The sequence below is a fragment of the Rhopilema esculentum genome, chromosome 18 (assembly GCF_057945365.1).
Source record: "Rhopilema esculentum isolate cy_ngs chromosome 18, ASM5794536v1, whole genome shotgun sequence".
NCBI lineage: Eukaryota > Metazoa > Cnidaria > Scyphozoa > Rhizostomeae > Rhizostomatidae > Rhopilema > Rhopilema esculentum.
Window position 1 is genome coordinate 5616534 of NC_142832.1, and position 26215 is coordinate 5642748.

A 26215-nucleotide genomic window follows, 5' to 3' on the forward strand; every position below is an offset into this window, starting at 1 on the left:
ATAAAAAAGTGGCTTTATCCATCAGTCAATCAACTATTGACCAAACAGTAACACGTGAGTGGTATTACCCTTTTTGATTGGTTATCTTTGATTGACAGATGTCTTTAGCCACTCTAGTATCTGTCTATTGCCTTTAGAGTTTCAAATGCAACACTTACTGTCCTCATCAGTCATTTGTTCAGCAAAGCTACTGTTTTTGACACCATTGCCCTTGATAGTAAAGGCACATAACCAGATGACGTATTTCTTGTATTTTTCAAGTTGCGTCAACTGGGCTGTTAGCAGCTGATGTGTGACACTGACGCTGGAGACATTTTGAAATGTCCCTGAGATGGCATATATGTCATGCAGAACGTAGTTTATTCTGTATCCCAGAGGTACCCCTCGCCAGAGTGACGATGCAAGACTTGACCAGGTGACAACAATAGAAGTTGAGCTCGTGTGCTGAGTACTTGTGATTGCAGGGGCCTCAGATGGAACTGGAAAGAAAACAGCAGCAGAAATTAAGAAAGACGAAATGGATAAACAAAGGCAATTGGTATTTAAGAAAGACTGTAGCAATTGCAGCAATAACGTAAGAGGTAAGTGGTCCTGAAATACCAATGACGAGACAGGAAAGATATTTTACTGACTCTCTCAGCCTCGACCCTTTCTTTCTGCCTCACCGGTCATCGGCAAGTCAGCAATACAATAATGGATCAAAAAGGTAAGTTATCAAATGGGTCTGTGCATAGATTCAAACATTTCTAGAGAGGGGCAATGTCCGGCGTTAGAAAGGATGTGGGCAATAAGGTTTGCTCCTAGCTTCAGCAACTGTTTGTCTGTCCTCTCCACCTTTGAACTGCTTGGCAGTTTGGTAATGTCAGGGACTCGAACCACGGACCCTTAAAGTCTGTAGTCAGCGCCTCTAACAACGGAGCCATCCTCGCACAACCAAGCTAAGTAAATATCTAACCAATAATCGGTAACTCTATCATCAGTAAGAACAATACATACTGTATTCATCTGTAGAAACAGGGGGAGTATATGGTGATGATATTGGGCCTTCTCCCTTGCTAGTAAACCCAGACATTTTCAGGACGTATTCCGTGTAAGGCTCCAATCCACAGACTGTGTGCTCCTGGTCAGGCTCACTATCAACTGTCTGTTCGGTTGCCCCACTGCCTTGAAGTTTGTAATAGATTCTGTACTTCGTAATCACCCCTCGAGCCAGATTTGGGGGTATCGCTATCCATGTAACGTTGAGGCAAAAGGACGATGAGTTGACGGCTTTTATTTCAGAGGGGGCTGCACGTGGCTCTGGAATTGCGAAAAGGACATGTAATAAAAACTCAAAGATGTTCGAAAGATCAAAAGCTGATTGGCTTTTAGACCAAGATTTACTCAAGAAGATGTAACTTCATACGGTCAAGCGAAATATAAAATTTGACAGGACAATAATTAGGCAGCAGTTTTTTTACATACCATAAATAGTCAATCTATCTACCATTGTGTAAGTTTTGGGGTAGACGGGCTCGTTTTCTGGAAGCCCTCGTTTTCAAACAGTTCATCAAGTTACTGATCAGGTACGTAAATACCGGGGGTGCCATACCTCCAAATTTTGTAAAAACATCTAGTTAGTTGGAAAATCTGATGGTGATCGGAAAGTTTTAGCTTGTTTGGGCGATGATTCATGCCCGTTTTCCAGACATGCACTATCCCCCGTTCCAGGGTCATTGCACATGCGCATTATCACTTGAAGCCCTGGCAGGAAGTTCAAGAGTTGTGTGGTCGCAGATAGAACAGCTGTGCGAATACTGTTATTAATGCGCATGTGCTATGACCCTGCAACATTGATTGGTTTAAGACGGTATTGTTTCAAAACAAAGGACTAAAGGTTTCGTCTCCTGAACAATAGCCGTAATTCTAATTTTAATTACATCAGAGAATGATATTGCAAAACGAAATGTGGGATATGAACTTGCCATTGAAGGCGACATTGGCCAATTAACAAAATTATTTTTCAGGATTATAATTCAATTTCAAGAGATGATTAGAAGTTCATAAAATCAATATAATCAAAATTTGCAGCAGCAATAATTTTCACTGGTTAAGCTATATTTCACGTTGAAAATGATAATTAATCTTGGCCTCATTTGAACTCAATATGCGTGTTCTCAAAAACCTCTTTCTCAAACAATGGCTATTCATAAATCGAGTCATTATCTCTACCAGTGCACCTTGCCAAAGTTTCTATCAGCCAAAGCCAAAGGTAAATTTTTTGGGGGTGTAGGGATGGGGGGAGGGGTGGTTGGGGATTTGGATTGAGGATAGCAACTCGAAACATAAAGTAAAAAAGTTAAGGGAATAAAATTAATCATTTTGGAAGCACTGAAATCAATATCGTCCTTTCTTAACGTCGATTTGTTTTGCTTTACCGAACGAAACTGCTATTAAAAATCCAAGTAGTTTAAAGTAGAAAAATAACGTTCTATTTGCGACTTACCTGCTTCCTCTGTTGCTTTGCAGACAGGGCTACTAAAGTCGCCTGCAACGCCTGATTGCAGTACTGTCCGCACTCGAAAGCAGTACTCTGTAAACGGCTGCAAGGCGTAAAAAGTCTTCTGTCCATCCGACGAAGTGCTAAGGGCAACAGTCGATTCACCTTGTTTCCTATGCTCGCACCGGTAATAAGCAAAGGAACCCGTCATCTCTTCTGGGGGGACTTGGGTCCAGGTTAATTTTATCTGGTCTCTTGCCTTTGCCTCTGCGATAATGTTTTGCGGGAAGGGTGCTGGAATGAATAGTATTCAAGGAATAAATTAAATCGTATTTTCCCAAATGTTTGAATTCGCCTAACCGAGGTATTGATAACTGATTCGAATCGATGGACTTTTGTTTATACTTTGCACAAAAGTACTTCAAAACAAGAGTTTTTGGGGTGTTACTCTACCATCATTCTTATCTCTGTTAATAACAAAGTTTGAAATGAAGGGCAGAACATTTGAATTGTAACTTCATTTTATTGCCTAAACCGCAAGATAACTTCCAGTTCACTTCTGTACTACACTCTTTTTTTATAAGAACAATTTTATAAGAACACGAGCCTCAAAACTGGTCAGAGTTAAGAACAAATTAAGAACATGCTGAGGCTAAGCTTCTACAAAATGCAATTTTGAACAACGTTTTTCCCCAAAATCGAGGATTTTTAGCGATGTGTGGGTGCCTTTTCGGTGAATATTCAAATTTGTCAGCCAATTAAGGCTGTCTAAATCACTTTGTTGGCAAATGAGGCCTGAATACCTCCTTAGAGCGAAAAAGCTAGCAATAGCACTGCTTATATCCTCTTAATTTAAGAACAAATTAAGAACAATCCAGCCTCAGATTTTCGAAAAAATTAAGAACAGTGAGCTTGAACTTAAATTTACTTGTTCTTATAAAAAAGAGTTAATCTCATAAAAGCTGCTGAAGTAAAGAAAACGTTTCTAACTTCATGGATCATTTCTAGTTTCCTCAAGACATGTCATTTTTGTCACCAGATGCAAATATGCAAACATTGTTCTAATGAGATATTTCCTTACTAAGCTATTCACAAAAACCGAAATTCGTTGAGTTGAATAAAAACTTGGAAAAATATATAAAAAAAACTCACGTGGACAGTCGACGATTTTACAGCTTTCGATACTAGTTTCAGATGTAGGCAACTGGATACCATCGCCAGATGCTCGAGTTGAGTTTCGTGTTCTTGTTCTGGTTCCAGTTCCACACGTACGGGTACAGGACTGCCAGGAACCCCATCCATTCCACTGAGAATCAACGAAGTATGGTACTACAAGATTTGAAGGTACGGTGGTTGAATTTTAAAGGATAGGCAAAATGAAACTACTGCAGAGTTTTGCAAAAATTAGCAGTGGGGAGGAAATTTTTTTGGAGAGGCTGAACATGCAAGAAAATTTTTTAAGAAGCTTCTGCGTCTGTCACAATATCATAACATCGATGTAATGGTTTTGCTGTTCAATCCGGCGGGATAAAGCAATATGATACACAATAATAGTTTACAATAACCTGTTAAAGTATAACATGATATAATAAAATGACATAAGATAGAAGAAAAAAGCAATACAACACAATACAACATCAAATAATACTCAACAATACCCTGCAAACGAAACTTTTGACATTAGTTAGATGGAAGAACTCAGGCACATAACTGGACTGTGATGTAATGGGACTTTAAAAGTTATTAAAGAGTGTGGTAAATGGCATAACGTAAAACGTCGTGAGAAACAAAACATACTTTTTTAAACAAAAAATGTGAATTTTTGAATTTCTGAATTTGTTCCATGATTCATGACTCTAACCCCCGGCAACCACCCCCCCCCCCACCCCTCTGACTTTGACACTCTATTAAATAAAGACAAATGAAGGCACCTAAGCCTAAAAAACAAAAACCCATAGCAACATAACATTAAAGAGATACAGTCCGTTTAAAGATACTCACTTAAAACATATCCGAAACCCTTTTTGAATATTTTGCTTCCATCACCACTTTCGTAGATAGCTCCAGCTGATAAATAGTTACCGCCTTTATATTTTAGGCCGTAACCGCCAACGACATCTTTGCTAACGCAGCCCCCTTCACCTCCGGAGCTACCAAGAAACCCAAGTATCGACTTTTTATCGCTCTTATCTACTTTTATACCTTGATAACAGTCCTCTGCGACCGGTACTCCTTGATTGGAAAATTGATAATGGATGTTAATATGGTAATTAACTTGAAATAAAGAAGTTTACTGTTTGTTCTAGTCATAGCTGAATGCATAGCTTAATGTCTCATGCTAAAATATTTGGTAATGCTGTGACGTCATAGTGACGTCATGATGCAGAATTTTGCTTATTTTTACAAATTCGTTTTATGAAAGTAAGCAACTTGTTAGAAGCGGCAAGTTGCTAGTCTAATATTTTGTTTATCTTTCTTTTTGTTATTTGTGCCACATGAAATACCTTTGACAGTTATGTCAAAATTGTTCACCTTGCAATGGTACTATTATAAAACACGTTTTGGTTCTTAATTAGGCTCAAACGAAAGATCTCGTTGATCTGATTCGAATAGTTGTATTGGTTGTGGGGTGGCTCCAAAAATGAAGTCAAAACGACCTGTGATGGGAGGTTTGATAATAGCAATCAAGGCTAACACAGAGGCAACAATGAGGAGCTGGAAGGAAAGAAAATAAATTCTACACAAACTCTCGCACACCTCAGTATCGCAAAAATTGTGTGTCCATTTATAATACACCACATTGTCATTTTACTCGTTTATCATGCTACTACGTGTTTCTGGAATAGTTTTAAATGGAATATTTTTCCAAAAACACTGCTGAAAGTACGCCGCCAGTGCTAGCATGGAACCCATTTCTATAAAAGACCTTCATAAAAATCTAGCTATAAACTTAAAAGATCATTACTGAAAATGCTACAAAGTAGAAAGAAGCCAAGAAGGGCACCTTGTGGGGTAATCATGTTCCATGCACTTGACGGTAAACGAGGGAAACCAGTAGAGTCTTGCATCCATTGATACATAGTCTTGCGTGTTGTCATGTTGAATTCGATGAAGGCATATGAGCCCGTCTGTAAATCCTTCATTCCAGCGCATATTCTGCTGATTTTGTAATTAGCATAAGCTCTCGGCTTTGCTTCCAATTCATCAAACCCTGTGAACTTGCTCATTTCCGGTAAAAATTTCGTGTTTTTCGTCCACAAATCTTCGTCATGTTTGAATGTTTGCTAATATAGAATATCAAAACATCGAAATTTATGTCAGAACAACAAATTAACTTTACCGTACCGTACCGTACCGTACCGTACCGTACCGTACCGTACCGTACCGTACCGTACCGTACCGTACCGTACCGTACTGTACCGTACCGTACCGTACCGTACCGTACCGTACCGTACCATACCGTACCGTACCATACCGTACCGTACCGTACCGTACCGTACCGTACCGTACCGTACCATACCGTACCGTACCGTACCGTACCGTACCATAGGCGTAGGATGAGACATAGGAGCTGCAGCACCAAATAGGAAAAAGTTTTAGCATTCAGCAATAATGTTCTAGCCAGATCCCTGCAAAGCTCCACTAAATGTGCACCATCCGCCACGCCTATGATTATCACGGTGGTTACACAGCATCATCACCATTACTTTCAAGTTATGTGCTTTAAGGGAAGATATTTTACTGACCTTATTGCCATCAATCTTAAAGAGAAACTGGAAAATTCCCGTCGAGCAACCTGCAAATAAAAATTGTTGGAGTATCTGCATGAAACGATTGGAATTTCCAGTATAATATTTATGTCACACGTATATATCCCTCTTTAAAGTAGATTTCATTTTTTTATTATCATAAATCTGCCCATCTCACGGACGCTCCGACGCGAGTGATTGAAATTTTATTGTAATATTAAAACGTAATTTACATTTTTGTTTTTAGATAAGACAAAATGAAAAAAGAGTGGAACACATAAGTGGGCATTTTAAATCAAATGCATTTTTCCATTTCCTGTGATGCAGCATAGATGGCACGAGGAATTCTCAAAACGTCTCTGGAGCGCAAATGTTCCTATGAAAGAAATTCAAGAATATGAAGGGGTATGAAAATCAGGTAATACCAGTTGTGCCTTTGAAGATGACAAAGTATGGATCTGAAGGTATCACCACTTGATCGCTGCTACTTAATAGCTGTACTTGCATTGTGATTGTAAACCAAGCACCTTTTGTAAGTGGACCAATCATTGCTGAACCGACATCTGCTTGAACATCAAGGCCTGTGTCACCCTCGCCTGTACCAAAACTGTTAGTGACGTTGATGAAATATCGCTGGAACTGACTACCTCTTCTTGTCCATGTGACCTCAAGCATGTTTCCGATGATATACGGGTTGATATTCAAAGGAGGAAGCACTGAAAAAATAGCCATTATTTTAACGATGTACAGCGATGGCGCCACAGCGTACTGGGGAAACACGTCCCCCCCTCCAGTTCCCGGCAGGTGCGATTTTGTATTCGTCTAAACACGACGAGAAGACTTTAGGGAAAGGGGTGATATAAAGTTTTCTTTCCTAGGTGCTTTTGAAACTGCCTTAAAGAAACAAAGTAAGTCATGGGCGTTCCCTGTTGATAAAAAGGTGTTTTCTAGCAATAAAAAGGCTGTGGCCTCTATTTTGTCTCATATCGTTTCAGCATGACAATGATGACATATGAAATCATGAATATTTTATAACCAATATGGAATAAAATACTTCTTTGTATCCATGATCATCGTGCGAAGCTTTCGCATTTTGTATGTTTTATGAAGCCGAAACGACACCAAAAACGTACCTTGCCGATGTAAATTATGAACGAAAACATTTTTCAAAGTTTGTAAAGCAAATTTGGAGTAATCATCTTCTTGTACAGTGTCTTATGACATCTAAATTCACTAGGAGAAACAAAATATCTTTGGCATTGATTGAATGAAGCTTCGTTTCCTTGGCTAGACCAATTGCTTTACACGCGTCGATAGTCAGTACAAATGTGGAAGTATGTTTTGTGTTGAATCTGAAGGGCTTATCGTGCAAAGAAATTTAAGATGAATATAAATATATGCAGTGCTACGCATGCGCATACTTGACGAACAAATACAAAGAAAATATTGCATATATTTTTGCATAATTTTTCAAGGATACTAACGTTGGCCACATAGGTTTTCCAGATCTAGCAACTTCATATAATTCCATTCTGTTGTTTTACCTTGATTTCAAATTCAATTATATCCTGAGAATCTCCTCATTCGTTTGGAAAATTATTCCATTGTCTAAATCCTTGGAATGTTATTCCATAGCCATGAAAAAGGTTGTTTGCATACTGTAGTTTCCACCTCTCATACGCACATGCTAAATTATTCTAAACTCCCAGGCTAGTATAACAAGATGCCCTTCATTTAGAGAAGATTCAATTATATAGATCTTACCGAAGGTATATGTGACTTCTACTGCAAATGCACTGACACTTTTCGATTTTCTCATGTGTTTAGGCCAGGCTCCTTTGTAGCCAATCAGCGCGTGGGCAGAACGGTAGCCAGTGTGAGTGATATCCATTCCAATTGATTGCTTTGATGTAGAAGATATTATTAAAGAAGAGCTATGGAAAGGCTGCATTAACAAAAAATAAATAGGATAAAAAGATTAAGATGCAAACCATATACCTAAAATATAAAGAAATAGCAGTGGGGGGGGGGGTCTGGGGTGCAAGCCCCAGAAAACTTTTTGGACTTCGCCCTTCAAACACTCGCAAATGCGGGGAAACGCCCTTTTTGCAAAATTTTTCCCCATTATTTGATTCATGTTAGCTACGGTGAATAGCAAAGTATTTTACAATTGTTATTGACACAAGCATACAGTATACTACAACCCCCCCCAATGAGTTTTACATCATTTTGGGACAAATGTCGAGGACCATAATTTAGAAAAGTGGGGGGGGGGGCTCCGGACCCCCTATTCCCCCCCTTGGGTACGCCACTGCCCTCTCATTGTGGCTAAGATGTAAAGCCTTTAATATGTAATCAATGCTATCATCACATAATTGTTTGAATTTAGTCTTTGGATACATTCGTTAGTAAGTTTATTAATAAAGCATACTTTGTCCACAAAATCGATAGTATCTACAGATTCCCAGGTTTAGGGGCCCATAGGTATGATAGGTCTAGTTATACCTATTACTTTGAGTAGTCGTGTGAGCGGAGATCTCAAGACACACTTTTGGTACTTTTTAATCTTTCTAAATTTATTGTGTTCATTTCCTTTTGCTAGTAAATATGACCAAGTCTTGTATATTGTAAGTACCATTCATAGCCGGTACTCGATGACGCTCAGGGGCGGACACTTGGTAAAATATTGGGGGGGGGGGCAAGCCTATTGTTTTAATAAGTTGACGTCACATCTAAAATTGTTTTGGAACAAAATACCATTGTCCTCTAAAGTATTGGAGAGGCGGTCGCCTCCCCCCCTCTCCCCCAGGTGTCCGCCACTGATGACGCTGTGTCTTTTTGGCTATGAATGGCACATTTCATTGAAAGTGTTGCGTTGGTTTAAAATGGTGTAAGAGAAATCTATTTCTAACCAATCTCTAATCCTGAACGAGGCTGTGCAGACACGGGAGCAAAATGTGGAATAATCTTCCAGAATAAACAAGAAACTACCCATTTAAACACTGATTTAAAAAGAATCTGAAGAAATTTATTAAAAATTCGTTATAATGAAACAAGGCAATGCCAAATATCCAAGAACCGCGGAGCATAATACAGATGGAGGGGGTTATCATTTCGGAGGGGGGTTAAACATGCTGAAAACCAAGAGCAATGCAATTTTTTTTATGTTTTTAAGTACATTTTGCAAAACTCCCCAGCCCTCTCGCTTCCGCGGTCACTGCAAATATCTATGCTTTGCCGTACATGGAATATGTGCTCTAGCAGGAGGTACTCTCCTTTTGTTAGTTTTCAAACTATTATGAGAGTTTATTCTGTATGTTATTCTAGTATGTGCAAAAAAGACATAAATTTTCTTATCTATAGTATTTTTCACATTTATCAATCTCATTATAGATTAATTATTAGTTACTGTTTAAGTTGTAGTTAGTTGATTTGCATGTACTTGAATTTCAAAATAAACAATAAAATGAAATTAAAAAAAATTAAATTAAATGCCACGTGTCTCTTTCGACAAAAATAGTCAATTTTTGTGGGCGCAGACAGAAGATTTCTATCGCTAAAGACAAAAAATCTGTTGGGTGGATTTACGGAACAATTTATCAAAATTGGGTATGATCATTGTGACAAAAACATAAGAGAAATGATGAATGGACATAACAGATTATTAGTGTATCCTCAAATGCCCATGAACCAACCACAAACAAGCCAGATTGAAGAGTTCCCTTATTTCTAAGAGACAATAAATTACCAAAGCGATGACGTCACAAAAATCCATTTTTATAATTTTTTAACTTTGACCATATAACCCAAAAAAGTATTAATTTCATTTCTGACAGCCACTTGATTCTTCCTCGATTACATATTTGTTACATATTATTACAAGATAGTATCAGGACAAAGGCCAGATCAACAGTAATCATTTCAAAGTATTTCATGCCGTTATTTCAGTTTATGTGGTAAAAATTAAGAAATTCTAGAAGACGGTTTTTGATGACGTCACACTTTGGTACTCTATTTAGAAGAGTAAAGATGCTCCATACCAAAGCCAGCCAAGCCCTGGAATTCATACTGGTGCTGACGTCATCTCGTGAACAGCCGATAACAACTGAGCCATCTGCCAAATTATTTATCCAATCGGTCATCAAATCAGCCTGGCCACTAGAAAAAGTTTGGAAGCCAATAGTTTGTTTATGGCTGAAGCTTGGAAACTCGAACACAGCAAAATAAAAGCTCGGTCCACTACTTGGACGTGGATACACCACTCCGTCTAGTTTCATTATGCAGACAGGAAGACCAGGATTACAAGGTTCGCTGCATCCTTCTCCTTTGGCATAAGCAACGTGAACACCGTCAGCTGCACTGCTCGACAGCTGGCAAACTGCCTCTGTAAATGGAGAGGAAATCAAAATTAAGAAATCGCTGCTGGGCAGTTGCATTGGATTTACAAAAGAAGGCCAGACGAGTGAGCAGCTCTGTCTAAAAATGCTCTTAAAAAGGCCAAATAAACAATTTCTCGAAAATACATTGCACAGACGCTGTTTTTATTTCTACCAATGATATAGAAGCGCCGACGCATGCGCCTTTTAAATAATTTTTTAACTCAAATAAAAAATTTACTTCTTCTTAAAAAATTCCTTTGCTTATAGTTAGGCTAGGCGATGATATTTGTCATTTGGGTAACACTCTGCATGAACAACTAATTACTCCATTAATGTACTTACTACTCTTCCAATTTAGAATTTTTGCCTAAAGAGGCCAAGTCTAAGTAGCAGGCCAAAAAAATTTTTTCCAGGCAATTTAACTATGAAAAAGGCCGAAATCGGAAAATTTTGCCTGAAAAGGCCAATCTGCAAACCCTGAAGAGAGCACCTCTTCTCTTAATAACTTGATGAAAACCAGCGATTACAATGAACCATTCTCACCAGCCGGGCACTGGACATGTCATACACTAATGCTGTTTTTCTTGCTTCCTTCAATATTCTTTCCAAGAATACGCCTAGTTTTCATGCTCTCTCATGAAACACCTATTAAACGTTGCATTCTTCATTTTTTCATATCCCATTTCCTTGCATATTTAGTCCAGACTCTTGGCCTAGTTCCAAAAATATCCAAAACTCTGATGTACATCAATACTACGTCAAAAGTCTGCAATTTGCCCATCATTTTAAGGATAATCACTAAGATTTGGGCATATATCTGCATAAGAAACCAACGGAAATGTGCGAAATAAACGCAAGAATCCAGAGAAACCTATGAATACGGGAAGGAGTGAACTATGCACGCGGTCTTGACTTCGACGCTTGGAACGGAACAATTGATGGTCAATATGCAGACCCCCGTGAAAATCTTACAAGATCGTCAACGTAAACCTTTTGAATTGGAATTACAACCTGGCATAGAAAGCTTGGAATCCAAGACGAGAAATTAAAAACTTTCTCAATATCAAATCGAAAGAAGGACTCGCTCAGTTCTTTAAAAAGTCAAAACGAAGCCTAAAGGGCCAACTGCAATTTAAGAAGCAATGGTTTATGAACACAAGTTTTATGAAATCAGTATAACACCTCACCTCTCCAGCTGTTGAAAATGATGCAGAAAATCGTTAGTCGTGCTGCCAGCATGTTTTACTTCGCTTTCAGGTATTCTTGCTCGTTCATTACGTCGAGTTGAAAAAATATCAAAATAATATGGGCAACTTTTCACGTAAATTTATGAGCTGAAAATAAAACAAGGATGATGATATAAACAAGATGTCTGTTTTGTGTTCTGTTAGGTTAATGACTGGCTTGTTTCAATACATTTTAGGCAACCCAAAGATGTGCTGAATCAATTAAAATATAAACCAAATAATTTGAGCTCCTGATAAGAGCTCCTGATTGGATCGAATAACTGTCATGGTTCCTTTGGAGGATCGAGATATCACTGTTGCACTGTAATCTGAATAGGCCAGACGCCCAAAACGGACAATATTCGACAAAAATATTGCCAGTTTTTGTGGTTACTCGTTAAATGCTACCACTGCAGCAAGATGAGGTAGATCCTATGCCAGCCTAAAAATTGAACGCAATTGTTTGCATGCTTTGAATTTTTGAATTTAGCCCCAAAGCCCTTTGACATCCAGACAGTTGAACTATAGCAGCACTGTACTGTAATCAGTTCAAGAATTTCTGTGCTTTCAGCATAATTCGTAGGCCAAAAAACTGGTGCTTCAAAATAAACAAGTGAAAAATTGTAAAAGGCAAACATGGCCGCGAAATGTCACATTCAGTTTGCGCTACGACGCAAAAAGTAACAAAAATGTATCTTACAAAAACAATTTCACAATAAACTGCATTGCTATGGTCTACAATCAGATTTCAGAACTTCTCAGACATCGCTATAACCAAGAATTTATAATATGATTGTTACAAAGTGAAAGTGCCAATGTATGCGTTCAGGACACAAGCAGGTACGTAGTACAATGCTTCGGGTAAAATGCTTCAAGGATGACTGGTGGTCAGATTATTATTTCCTGCTGAATATTTCCAGGGTTTAGGCTTGGAATACCGTAAATCTTCGAATAAGCCCCCGGGGGCTTATTTGCAAAAATGAATTTTTGGGCGGGGGCTTATTCGAGGGGGGGGGGCGCTTATTCGAGGGGGGCTTATTTCAAAGATTAATATTTTCCTCAATGGTCGACATAAAAACGACACAATTTCTCAATGAAGTAAATTGAAAAATTGCAAAAAATGTGAAGATCTAACAAATATTATAATTTTTTATCATCACAAAAGTCGCTTTTTTGCTTTTTGTTCTCCAATCAAAGGAAGTAATACTGTATAGCTATTGTACTGTGGGGGCTATCTTGAAGTAAGATATTATTCTGCAATTATGCTTCCCTCGAATAGGTGGGGGCTTATTCGAGGGGGGGGGGTGATTTTTCGAGCGTGGGGGCTTGTTCGAGGATTTATGGTAAATCATCTCAGGATGTCAATCTAGCACTCTCCCTAAAACGTAGGCTTAGGAACACTTCTTATGCTAGCTCTATCTACTTATGCATTTTGGTATTTTTACATTTGTAACATAATCTTAAACCTTCATCGATTTCCAATAAGTTTATCTTAATGCTTAGGGCTAATTCTTAGATTCACGGTATTCTCGAAAGCAAAGGCCCTCCCATCAGGTCGCCCAAGCTTTATTCTAGCAGGTCATCTTTTGTTTAAACTTCCAAATTCCACGCACCACATTCACAGGGCCCTTTATGTTTAAGTTCATCTCTAAATCTTTAGTTCATAACTATGAGCGAGCTTTTATATAGATGAGAGATTATTTCATCAAAGAATTTATTCCCTTAAAAGATTTTCCTGGGTTTTACATAGACACTTTAAGGGCCCCATCGGGAAATCTCCCGGTGTCCTGCCTAGCCACAACGCCCCTGAGTAAGCCACAAAACTGGCTACGCAATATCTCCAGCAAGTTTTTTTTAAAGTTGGTACAATTTCTAGCTATGCATACTCAAGCTAATTAAAACCAACTAATTTAAATTACCAACGCCAAATATAATATAAATCAAATATAACCGATGTTGCTATCGTTTTTCTTGAATATTTGTAAAGTGGGGAAGTACTTTATCTCATTTGGAACTGAGTTCCATATTTGGCTACATCTGTATGACATCGGTATTAAATCCATATATTTTATAATGTGGCTCCGCTGTTTTGAATTGGGAGTTTCTTAAGTAGTATGGGCATTTATTTATGGAAAGTATTTCATCCATAAAAGGTGGATTCAATCCGTTGAATGTTTTGTAAATTTCCATCGCAAGATATTGTAAATTTTTCTTATGAGAAGTTATTGTTTTATTCTTTATCAAAAAGTGTTCAAAAGTTGATTCATATTCATCATGAGATATTCTCATTGCTCTTTCTTGAATCCGGTTTATCCGGTTATTACTTTTGCTATTGCAAAACATCCAAATAAGAGGACAATAATTAAAATTTGATAAGATGAACGTTTTCATTAAAAGAATTCGCTTAGATTTGTCCATATTCGAAGCAATCCTGGCTAGAGCGTTTACCTTTTTCCCAGCTTCTTTACAAAAATCTTTAATATGTTCTTCTAATCTAAGTTGATGGTCTAGTGTTACTCCCAAAAGTTTAACATTCTTACTTTTTATTATAGTAGAACCATTTATTTGAATTTTTAGATTCCTCTAAATTGGATCGACTGGCTTTAAATGTTATAAGCTTGCTTTTATTGCCATTGAGCACCAAAAAATTTTCATAAAACCATTTATTAAGAATAGCTGCTTCCGACTCTTAAGTCGTCAGTTAGTTCATTCATATCAGTACTTTTATATATTCATATTCTTTCAAGTGAAAGCAATACGTGAACCTTACCAATACGAAAATTTCACATTCCAATACGAAAATTTCACATTCCAATACGAAAATTTCACATTCCAATACGAAAATTTCACATTCCAATACGAAAATTTCACATTCCAATACGAAAATTTCACATTCCAATACGAAAATTTCACATTCCAATACGAAAATTTCACATTCCATCCATAAACTTTAGAATCGCATTGACATTTGATTTGCTGAACAAATTTAGAAGAGTTCACGATGATAAAGGAAGATCTAAAAAGAAATTAAATAAGGAAAACCTTACCTTGAAGCTCACGAGCACTCATCGCTAATCTTGAAAATGATCACTAAAAGAAATGTGTTTCAATCAAGATACAGGTATCACACCATTCGAAACAATACCTTACTGACACTAACTCAAGTTAAATGAACCCAACTAATGGATTATTAAATATTTAGAGCTATTATGAAAAAATCGACCACAACACTGTTTGGAATTGATCATTTTGATAACCCATCAAGGCAACATTTGCTTCGTTGTTAAGGAATTGACCTTAAAAAACATTAAAATCATCAAATTTTGATTAAAGGAAATATATCAAAATTTAACTTATGAATGCTCAATAACATGGTCATATACCCGTCACAAGGGTTGTCAAAGGCAACTTGGGGCCCAGGCAGAGACCGCGCACGAGTCTAAAAGTTAGGCGGGGCAACTGAAAAAGGAGCCCGGAAATTTTTGGAAGTCACGCCCTCTAGAACGCAGGAAAGCGCCCTTTTTAAAACATACTTGTTTTTTCTCAATTTCTATAAACAGTCTGGTTCCGACAAAATATCAATAATTATAAAAAAACAGATAAAATTAGCTTGAGGGTAATGAAATACCAAGCTAACCAAGTTACAAAATACATCATATCATCAAACAAGATGAAACACGTAAAAAAAGAACAAAAATGGTTCCCCGTCAACGAGAACTGCTACTACATAGGAGTAAACTATCTATTGGGGATTTCCAATTTCCTGCCATGCAAAAAGTTGGGGGGAGGGGGACTATAGTCCCTGCTAGCCCAATGGCTGCGCGGTGCCTGGGCCCAGGGGATGCTTGAGACGAAAGGCCGGCGAAAGCTCTGGAAAAGGACACTAATTTGATGCATAGGACACACAGTAAAATATTGTACCATTACTAGAAAGTTGTGATTCCTCAGCAATCACCAAAAACAGCATTTTGGTTTTTTTCTATACATTCAGGTCTCCGCAAGAATCCAAGCCCCGTGGCAGTGACTATGTTTACACTCCTTCCTGCAGCTACTTAATAACTTGAGTATAATAGCCTCTTATGTCTAAGCGGCAATTCGTTATTTTGTCTACTCTTTTATAAGTTAGGGCTTGACTTGATGTCGCAACTGAAGTGCCTTGAAAAGGCTATGTAATACCCCCACCCGGTTGCTATGATACCGAATTTTGTCCGTCCAAAATAAGATGAGGTGGTTTTGATTGTTATTTAACTAAAAGAACAGTGGTCCTCTGGAAAGGATTGTATCCACATATCCGAGGATATTTAAGCATCTGCATAGGTCTAATGCTTAGGTTTTCAAAAGATTTTGAAGAAAGCTCTATTGTTTTGCAAAAAAGTTGGGGGCCTTGGCCCCCTGGCCCCCTGCTAGTCGGAGCCCTGTCGAGCCTTAGGGCGCGTAGCTCGAAATCTCCTCTGAGTTATTTCTACGTGTCCTTCAGTATTTCCTTTTTCCTTGCTGACAATTTCATGTAAAATATGCTTTTTTAATTCTTTTAATCGTTTATGTTAGCACTATCGTATCACTTGTAATTATTTAAAATATACTGATAATGAAATGTTGAAGTTGAAGTTGAAAAAGAGCCTTAATATTCTTTAGACTATATTCTTATAAGTGTGTAGTTGCAGTTTTATTTACAGACAGTTGGTTTTTTACTAATGCATTTAGAATGGTCTTAATTGCCTGAATCAACAACCAGTCACCTACTTTTAATATTTGATGAACTACACTCGTTTTCATAAGAACAATACAATTTTGCAGACGCAAGATGTTCTTATTTTTTGGATAATTTCAGGCCTCGGGTGTCCTTAATGTTGTTCTTGTTTCAAAATTGGTTTTTCCATAGCTGAAAACTATGAATACTCTCTAAATCCACTGAATAACAGTTTTGCATGACATTTTTAGTAGCATGGTTCATTAGCTGACAAAATCTCCACAAGAGGAAGTGTGTCAACTCAAAATACAACAAAGGGTTTCATTTTTTTTTTATTAAGAAGAAAGTTCTTCCTTATCTATGCTGTTGATATTTTAGATGCATTCTCTGGCTTCCTTGTCATGATTCTTTCTTTTTCACTAATCCCCAGAGTAATATAAGCATTTTGCCCCCCCCTGCCCTCAACACTCATTGAAGTTTCCCCCTGACCCTTCCCATGGTACCGATGTTCTGATCTCAGCTTTCATTCAAACAGTCAAAGTACCTGGCTGCTCAACAAATGATCTGACAAGAACATCAACCCTCATCATGTTCAAATTGCAATGATTACATGACAAAGAACAACTTAGAAATTTCATAGACCCCCTTTTATTGTTAAAAATTTAAGACTACATCCATGGATGACAGGTTAGACCACCTTTGTCATAGAGAGGCATCTTCAGTCAACTTGTTGGTAAGACACACAGCTACACACAACTGGTCAGACAAACAACCGGGTAGCATGCATGAATAACCAGATATCCCACACCCACCCCAAGCTGAGTCACAGCAGGTACATAATAAAAATAGGTGTATGGATATTAAAGTGTTGTATGAGAGTCACAAATCACAGCACTATCTGCCAAAGATTGTAAGTTTCTGAAATTTAACAATATTTAAACCAGAGAAACCACCGCACTTTGAACAACTGGAATACTTTCAATGCTTGAAATTTTCTCTTTTTCCCTTTAGTAATTCTGCAAAGATGCATGGACTTGATGTCTTCCATGTAGAGCAAAGTTTAGCAATAAAATAAACCTGATAAGTAAGTGTGTTGCATTGAATAGATGTGTGAACCTCTAGCAAATTAAGTTTGTTCCTTGCTTTGAATCGACTGATAGTTGAAAGGTTGGAGAGAAGCAAGGTCCCTGTATTTCAGGTATAATTTGGATTATGATGTGTGGCAACCATAAGAACAGGAAGACTTGGCCAAGAGACTGTTTTCTAAGAATGACCCTCTGTGCCTTTTAACCTACCTTCACTGTTTGGTAAGGAAAACCAAACGGAAAGCACGATATTCTTCAAGAAGGAGTATCAAGACTTCAGAACTCTCATAGCATTGATTTGTATGCACTTGCCACATTAGAATTATCTTACCTTCATACATGGTTGTAAAGCAAGAGGTTAAATTGAATGTTGACAAACATGGTTTTGAGTATTGGTTTTAATAATCTACAGAAATTGTAATACAATACAATACCAGGTTTTTAAATACAGGAGAGCTTAATATCAGCCTTGATGTTGCAAAAATGCAATAATTAATGAAACAATATTTTGGGGCTTTACCCAAGGAATCTGGCATGGATCCATGGCATTAGAGCTTTAAAATCTTTGATATATTATCAATTATTAACGACCAATATACCTCATGGATCCCAAAATTGGAACTTTAAGGCACAGTATTTGATAATCTGCTTCTAATAAAACATAGGGATGCCCGAGCACAGGGGAGCACTGGGATGGTTGCCCCATTGCCCTAACAGAATTTAGCAATTTCTTTATCTTGCTATCTTGCCCTTATTTGTTCTTTACCCTCCATGCCCTACAGCTATTCTAGTGTCACTGTTGATTAAAAGTGTTCCTCTACTGATCTTTTTAAAATATTTTGGAATAAAATCTAATCAAGAATTGTTATCTTATTTTAAGAAATTAATAAGTGTGTCTCTAGTTCATATGACTTTCTAAGACAACATATGGAGCTGTTGGAGTTTTAACACTTAGCTTTTCACTCTGGTCAGGACATAATATCCAGCAAAGAAGGCCCCAACGATGACTAATATCAAGTAACACATTAATCTTCGATTTGAGCTGCCAGATGAGATCATATGCGAAAGTCTTTTAACACTACCACCAAGTAAGGAGCTTGTAGTTTCCATATCATCACCCTAAATTGAGATATAAAATAAAATGAAACAAGTTCTTATTCATTTCAACATTTCAAAAGTTCTACCATTAAATAACTTAAACATGAAGACTCCTTTTTTACCCAGGTTTAATGGAGACAACTGTTCACTGGTCTGTGCTCTAGGTGCGTCTCTGTGTGACAAAGTGCTCTAAGTTAATTTAGTCAGAGCTATAAAAACTTTTGTCAATAGAACTGGATGGATTTTTGTTGCAACTCTAAATTTCAAGCGTTCTATAAAATTATTATTTTCAGGTGATTGCAATTTGCTAACAAAGTGAAAATGGACCTTCAATGATAATTATGCTTCATTGTAATTTCCATGCAGGTATCAGAATTTTCAATTGCTTGTAAGTGTAATTATGAGCAATATGTTTAAATTATTTGTTTAAATTTTGGCAGTTTGATTATACGAATTTACTTTGATGCTTATTCTCTAGTTTCAAATTAGATTAAGATAACTGTATGCTGATACATATTTTTTATTATTAAAAGACTCAAGACAGTTAAATTAAAGGTGAACTGGCACGCAAAATTAACTTGACCTTAAATAAAAGCATACATACATATAATGATAGCGATGAATATATTGGCAGGACTTTTTATTTCCGGAAACCTTAGTAAAATACTTTTAAATAGCTTTGAAAAAAGCAAACATTTAGTAAACTAAAGCTTTTCGTCTGACACTCTTCAGAGTTTAAAACGTCAGAACATAGATCGAAAACTCTATTTTTCGATCTATGTTCTGACGTTTTAAACTCTGAAGAGTGTCAGACGAAAAGCTTTAGTTTACTAAATGTTTGCTTTTTTCAAAGCTATTTACAAGTTTTGTACCACCAAAAGATTGTTTAAAATACTTTTATTTTGTTAAATATGGCTGCTGTTAGACCAATTTATAAGTAATAATGTGCGGGCAATATCTGCTGTATGCAGAGCTCTGTATTGTATATTATGTTGTTAGTCTGGTAAAGTCCATCCAAGAGACACTAATACATTTCCTACAGTTGCAGGTCAAATCTAATGGCTCTGTCCTTTAATGAAGATGCAATTGTTGTTGTCCTAAACTATGATTGATATGCTTTCAGCTCTTCAAATTTTGGCAAGATGTGCAAATCCCGTTATGATACAAGAAAGAAAACTGATTAGAATGCCTATGAATGCTAATTTTATGCAGTTTGATATACAAAAGCTGTCTGGCTGTAGGTGGTTTTATGTTGTTTTAGGTGGTTGCAATTGTTTCTTGTCAAATTATGTAGAATTGTAGTGTTTCTCCCTATCTGTTTGGCTACACATCTGCAGAATGATGCATGTAATATGTTTATCCAAAATTATTAGATGATTCAATATAACTTGGTTTTATCTATAAAAAAACAGAACATATCATACCATTCCATCAAGATAACTGTTTTGGTACTTTGCTTCATTTTCAATATCAAGGGCAATCTAGAATCAAAACTGAATTTAATAAGGATATCAATGCAGGCTATTAGCCACTCATAAGACACTCCCATCACTTAAGGTGTGTGTTTTAAATTTATATTTAGTTATAATTTCTAATCTTCATAATTAGAATTCAATAAAGAGGTAAAAAAATTGTAGTAGCTGAATTTTCCTTTATTCGTCTTGTAGGAATTTCAATCATATTTAAGCGGAGGAAGCAAATGTTGCACACAAATCTTAATAAATGGTGAAAATGTTGCACAAAAACTGACTAAAATGTAGCTACATTTTTCAAAGTAGAGATCTTGCTTGATAGTCCAGATGCCAGTCTGTTATTTTCTTGTTCCATCATGCTATCAGATGTATGACCACCTCTGCCCGAGGAGCCTGTAGAGAAAATTGTTGATGCAGTTTGTCATATCAAGTTTCAATTCTTTTTCCTTATGCGAAGGACATCTATCCTGGATGGTATAAAAAGCCACTAAATATCAAAAACAGGTTGGCTTGCATTTATTGTTGATTAACGTGTTCAGATTAATTTTTTAAAAACTCACCATTTCTGGACGCCATTTTGTTGGTGACGCAAATACAATAACAGCCTCGTCTCTAACTTCATATCCAACTACAACAACATTCGTTTAATAAGAAGCAGGAAGCTGTAATGAATAATCAAAAAAGAAAAATAAATATCGCCAGGTGATCTATCTTACGAGAGGCAATGAATTAATTCCAAATAATATTTAACGAGAGGAAGAAAGATCTTAGTGCAAGGAAGAATGCAAGCCTCGTTATTCTCGTTATTTCATCACTAGTCTAGTCACCACCAACCAGAGGAGAGCAAGAATATAATGATGTAAGACACTTCTGTTAACGGTGAAACAAGTAACATAAAGTTAAAGACTGTATGTAAAGTACATTTTGTGAATTTGATTTTCAGATGCTGAAAAGACTTGCTTACAATAGACAAACTCTACCATTAATGTCACATGGTTCATGGGGCTTGGCAAGAAAACAAGGGGTTTTATAAAGATTTTGGAGCATCAAACTTTATGCTTCTAGACAAATATCCTCAGCATTGTCACCTAAGCTCAGATATCCTCATCACTGCCTGAAGCTGTTCAAGATTCAAAAATCTAGAATGTAGCAATGGTCTATCCACTGCTGCTGTATGACTCTGTGGTCTGTTATGGAAATTGTGACATTCGACATCAGAGATTTGATAAAAAGTGATCAGTCTACATGTAAAGAAAGAGAGGGACCATTTAAAAAAACCTGACATCTTGGCAATATTGACATATTCAGCTGCTACCCAGTAGTGAGCCAGGGTTATAAGATTGGGGAAATTTATGCAAGCTTTTTTGAGCAAGGGGAAATTTTGGGTCCACACCCATTTGAATGCAAAAAAAATTCCTTTTGCAAAGAGATTTCTTACCATTAGAGAGGCAAACGCCCCCTTTTGCCTCCCCCTCATGATGCAACTGCTGCTACCTATAGCATTTTTAATACCTTGCATTTCAGGGAATGCTACAAGGAGCTAATCTTCTAAGACATAGTTTCTGATTTATTATTAGCTGCCTTGTTCTTTTCTCTCAGTTTTTATAGCTCTTAGTGTCATTTTCACTGGGCTTGATTTTTTCCATGTATTTTTCCCCCAATTCCTTCCTTAGGCAATATGATCAAAATACTTTAAACTTCCCATCTTAATGACTTAACCATCTCAAATCATTTCCCACCTCTAAAGATGCTCTGAATGATATTTCTTGTCTAAGATTTTCTGTAATTTGCCTTTTTTTCAGATCAAATTTCTGGTCTGTTCCCAACTTTGAGAAGATCAGCTGCTGTTAAGAAAACATGAATACTCCTGAGAGTCAAACAAACAAAAAGAGAAAGGCGTACGTCAAACTCCATACTACATTTGCTTTTAACTCAACTGCTTTGGTAAACTGTTTTCTAGATGATTTATGTCATGTAGTGTCAACAACTATTGAACAGGATAGTAGTAAAAAATAGCCATCTTGAAAGTATGTGTAATTTTACCTGGAACACCTGAATATAATTCCATATGTTTCTGCTCTTCCATGCAATTTTATATAAACATGCCAGATGTAATGATGTAATTGTGTTCAATGTGTATCTATTGTGTAATATCAAAATCTATCATATTGAGGACTTTGCATTATGGCAATGTTGTGCAACCTTTTTTTAATCTATGGAACAATTTTTTTATTGAAAAAATCAAAAGGCACAGCACAAACAGAAAAAGTTGAAAAAATGAAACTCTTTAGCCTAAATTTACAATATGAAGTTGTCCTTATTGAAGTGTCTTGAAAAGGAATCAAATAAACACAATTAAAAAGTACTTTATAGTAAAGTAAAGTATTTCTATTCAGTCATTGTGCATACAGGCCAGTTTTGTTGAACACCGAGTTGATATCCTGGCATGGATGGTAGAAAGACACACTTTTGGACCAATTATTTTAAAATTGGAAAATTTTTCCCAGTACACCAGACAATATCTCACAGCACACTGGTGTACCACAGCACAGTGGTTGGAAAATACTCCATTGTCATATTTTCTAAAGATTAATTCCTTTTTAGCAATACAGTACAAGAAAGAAAATTGTGATATTATTTTAATTGATGTCTTATTATGTCTACAGAGATTTCAAAGTTGTCATTATTGGTGATGCAGCTATAGGGAAAACCTGTATTGTAAACAGATATCTCCATAATCAGTTCTCAGACGAGATGCCTAATGTGAGTCAACTATTGATAAATTCTTGACTCAGCTTTTTGATTAACAAGATTATCATCTTTGAATTAGAGAGATTCATTTAATGCAGTAGCTCAGAGGGAAGTGGTAGGTGTCCTGAGCCAAAGGTGATGTCCTAAAAAAGGCAGGGAACATCTAGAACCCACATCTAAGACAACATCCATGGTCACACTGTGTAAACATTAATTTGTGTTAAAGATTCTCTGTTGTGTGTGTGAAATCCTTCAAACTATTCACAGACTCTCTAATCTGAAAAGCTTATTTAAATTCCTCATTCCTGGAAAATCGACATAGCATAGTAAAATGTGTTATTCCCATTGCCACATAAGGAATGCCAAACCAAACATATATCAACTTGTAAAGGGAGACTTAATCCCCAAAGAAAACCACCTTAATTTTAACAAGCGGACTGGGCCCCACTCGACAGCCCCACTGTCTTGAGCATACACTTTCATTGAGGGAAGGAGTATTTGAAGGGTAAATGTACACACTTTCTCAAATAATATTTGTGTTTGTCTTTTATACTCTTGCCAATGCTTACTAAAATATCACAATGATCTTGAATTTCTTACTGTTCAAAATGTGGAGTGACACTGCTCTTTCCCTTCTGACTTTGATAAAAATATGATGAATGTGCTAAAGAGGATGACAGGGTTTTTGTGAAGAAACTGAATCCCTTTTATTCATATATAATTTCATTTTAAAATGGTTTGAGAAACTCTTTAATTTGATATCTTTCCCAGCAGACTATTGGTGCAGCCTTCTTTTTGAAACAGTGGAAGTCATCAAACATAGCAATCTGGGTAAGTGTTTGAAAAAAACTAACATAGAATTATTCAGATTGTATTTTAATTCAAATTTTGTATATACATAATGAAGATAACTGTTTACAGGTCTGTCATAAAGTGCCTAATGCTGTATTGGCAGAGCTGTACATGCTTGGTTTATAGACCAAAACCAAATGAGAAAAGGTCACTAGCAAGGGAGCAAATTCCTGTTCTATAAACCAAAATAACAAATTTATACAGTATAACCATGTTATAGCGCACTCGGTTATTACGTACTCCCAGATGTGACATACTGGTGTTCTTGGTCCCGGCAAAAGGTATACTTGGTTTTAGTCAATTTTTACTTAGGATAAAACATACTCAATACGCCCGTCCCTTAAAGTATGCTATAACAAGATTATACTGTATGTATTTGAAACACATATTTTCATGCTTTACTGCCTGTCCACTTGCTTATCATGTTCTGGTTTGAAATTAACAGTAACATAAAAAGTTATCCACACTAGAAAGGAAATTAAATCGATTAGGTCTGTTGTAGTTACCACATAAGAAAAGTTTCTTTAGCTCTTACTTGAGTCTGTAGACACCTGTTTCAATAAAAGAAATACATCATAAATATGTTAACAATATTTGGTTGTACAAAATTTGAAAATTGCTTTGAAGAAAATGAAACATTCCACAACATGAGAGTGAGAGTGTATTTGTTCCACAACTGAGTATATAGTTTCAAGCATGAACTTTTGGACCCTGATTCTGATGTTTTATTCTCTAAGGAGTATCAGATGAAAAGATGTTTAATATCTTGTAAAAATGTTTGCTTATTTCACAGCCATTTACATTATAAATGCTTGCGAGTGATTGTAATTTTTCAATAGCTGATATCAAATAATTTATCTCCTTCTTTTAAGGACACTGCTGGTGAAGAAAGATTCTCTGGCTTGTCCAATTTTTATTGCAGAGGGGCAAATGCAGCCATTGTTGCTTATGACATCAGAGATCGAAGAACATTTGATTCAATTGATGCAAGATATACACAATTATTGGAGACATCTGCTGAAAACTGTACCATTGTTTTAGCAGGTACTAAGAAAGATCTTGTTACAAGAGATAACAGGGAAATTTCAGTTGAAGATGGCATTAAAAAAGTCAAAGAACTTGGTGAACGCTGGCAGTCAAAATCACATCCTGGAGATAAGACTCCTTTCTTTGAGACTAGCGCAAAAACTAGTGAAAATATTACGGAGCTGTTCGAATATATATTTGAGACACTGACACTTGATGTGGCAAATCCTGTTGCAAAGGATACAATAGATTTTGGGAAATCCAATGCTTCTGGTAAAAAATGTTCTTGCTAGCTATCTAGATATAATCCCAACAACATAAATTGCAATTGCTTTAGGCTAAGCATTTAATTTGCCCTACTCCTTAGTTAGTCAAGTTTACTGAGAGCTTTCTGAGAGCCCTTGAAATACAACTGAAAAGAAATGCGATGAAAACTTTCCACTTAATGCCTTCCATGTTTATCACATTTCCTTTTTTATTGCATTGTTTTGATGTTTTTTGCAGCTTCTTTCTGGCAACATGTACACTTAAGTCACCCAAAATGCATGGAACGTGATTGGTCAACTAATAAAAGCAGTGGTTTACCCAAGGGGGGGGGAGTAAGGGCGTTTCCCGGCATTTGCGAGTGTTTGAAGGGCGTGGTCGAGAAAAATTTTCCGGGGGCTTGGCCCCAGACCCCCCACACTGCTGCAGCCCTGGGTAAGCCACTAAATAAAAGTAACGCTTAATAGAACTGTTCAGTCAGGATTTATGACAACTTTGGAATTTTGGTCTGTGGTCTATAATATTTGAGACGTTTTCAGGTGTGCATGCAAAAACATTATTTGTGATCATCCATTAATTAGTACTTGTATTAGAAAATCTTAGCTGTAATTGTTTAGAGGTTGAAGCAGAAGAAGGAGAAGAAAGAAAAAAGGTTATTTAGTTAGTGGTTATCAAGCCTTCGTATGAATTTTTTGTATGCTTCAAAGGTATGAATAATTCCTTTCTTATTGCAGGAGTAAATATATTAATTCTAAGGTTAAGTATTGGTGAAGCAATTTTTATGACAAATACTTAAGGGTTTAATTGTGGGTTATATTTAAAAGAAGAGACAGCTTCCTCAGTTTTTCAATAACTTTGCAGTTTTTAATGGGAGTTTTTCTAATTCTGATTTGTAATTATGCATAATATGCTTCTTGCTTACATATTACCCAAAGAGCTGTAAAATCTTATTGTGATTCAGAAATATGTAGCATGATTTTTGTTTGTATTTGATAAAGGAATTTTTGGTGTTTTAAGAATTCTTTTACTTGCTAGTAAAAATATAGAAACCATTAGGTGCAATATCATTTTCTGATGTGAATTGCTCTCAAATCTTTGGACTTTTTTCCTTTAAAGTGATGGCACACCCATCTTGCTTATTGCT

At 36.5% G+C, this 26215-nt stretch overlaps 3 protein-coding genes across 6 annotated transcripts in view; 1 reads left to right on the forward strand and 2 right to left on the reverse strand.

The window, feature by feature from the left end:
• LOC135680962 (uncharacterized) overlaps positions 1-17749 on the reverse strand; it is a 30359-nt gene extending 12610 nt beyond the window's left edge. The window contains exons 1-12 of one of the 2 annotated variants that reach the window (XM_089113587.1): positions 14881-17749; positions 11795-11941; positions 10269-10612; positions 7993-8131; positions 6654-6944; positions 6226-6275; positions 5484-5763; positions 4481-4711; positions 3632-3808; positions 2486-2773; positions 997-1299; positions 159-479 (exon numbers count right to left, since the gene is read on the reverse strand). In XM_089113587.1, the coding sequence (XP_088969713.1) occupies positions 159-479; positions 997-1299; positions 2486-2773; positions 3632-3808; positions 4481-4711; positions 5484-5763; positions 6226-6275; positions 6654-6944; positions 7993-8131; positions 10269-10612; positions 11795-11846 (2476 nt within the window). In that variant the 5' untranslated portion in view covers positions 11847-11941; positions 14881-17749. Of the gene's footprint in view, positions 1-158; positions 480-996; positions 1300-2485; positions 2774-3631; positions 3809-4480; positions 4712-5483; positions 5764-6225; positions 6276-6653; positions 6945-7992; positions 8132-10268; positions 10613-11794; positions 11942-12533; positions 14830-14880 lie in introns of those variants that run through there. The other variant, XM_089113588.1, reaches the window with a different exon arrangement.
• Positions 17750-17991: 242 nt separating this feature from the next.
• Positions 17992-20840, reverse strand: LOC135696595 (BET1-like protein). Its single transcript, XM_065216039.2, has 4 exons — positions 20739-20840; positions 20471-20571; positions 20131-20187; positions 17992-18727 (listed from the first exon to the last, which is right to left on the reverse strand). The coding sequence occupies exons 1-4, from the start codon at positions 20752-20754 to the stop codon at positions 18560-18562; spliced, it is 342 nt and encodes a 113-aa protein (XP_065072111.2). The 5' UTR covers positions 20755-20840; the 3' UTR covers positions 17992-18559.
• A 57-nt stretch (positions 20841-20897) lies between these two features.
• LOC135696592 (ras-related protein Rab-20) lies at positions 20898-26163 on the forward strand. 3 transcript variants are annotated; one of them, XM_065216036.2, is made up of 5 exons: positions 20898-21037; positions 21981-22076; positions 22845-22941; positions 23701-23760; positions 24654-26163. In XM_065216036.2, exons 2-5 carry the CDS (start codon positions 22036-22038, stop codon positions 25098-25100), a joined length of 645 nt encoding a protein of 214 aa, XP_065072108.2. In that variant the 5' UTR covers positions 20898-21037; positions 21981-22035; the 3' UTR covers positions 25101-26163. The 3 variants fall into 3 exon arrangements, with proteins under 3 accessions (XP_065072108.2, XP_065072109.2, XP_088969718.1); XM_065216037.2 differs by having other exon boundaries at positions 23704-23760; XM_089113592.1 differs by having other exon boundaries at positions 20944-21086.
• Positions 26164-26215: the final 52 nt, after the last annotated feature.

Bases quoted from the DNA above. Each gene is read 5' to 3' on its own strand.
- LOC135696595 (XM_065216039.2), bottom strand. The intron at 20,188-20,470 runs GTAGCTACATTT...TTTTGATTCTAG, and splicing joins AGATCTCTACTTTGAAAAAT to ATTGCCCTTGATATTGAAAA. The intron at 18,728-20,130 runs GTATGATATGTT...ATCTCAATTTAG, and splicing joins ACAGTTATCTTGATGGAATG to GGTGATGATATGGAAACTAC.
- LOC135696592 (XM_065216036.2), top strand. From the start codon at position 22,036: ATGAATACTCCTGAGAGTCAAACAAACAAAAAGAGAAAGGC. The intron at 22,942-23,700 runs GTGAGTCAACTA...TATCTTTCCCAG, and splicing joins TCTCAGACGAGATGCCTAAT to CAGACTATTGGTGCAGCCTT. The intron at 23,761-24,653 runs GTAAGTGTTTGA...CCTTCTTTTAAG, and splicing joins CATCAAACATAGCAATCTGG to GACACTGCTGGTGAAGAAAG.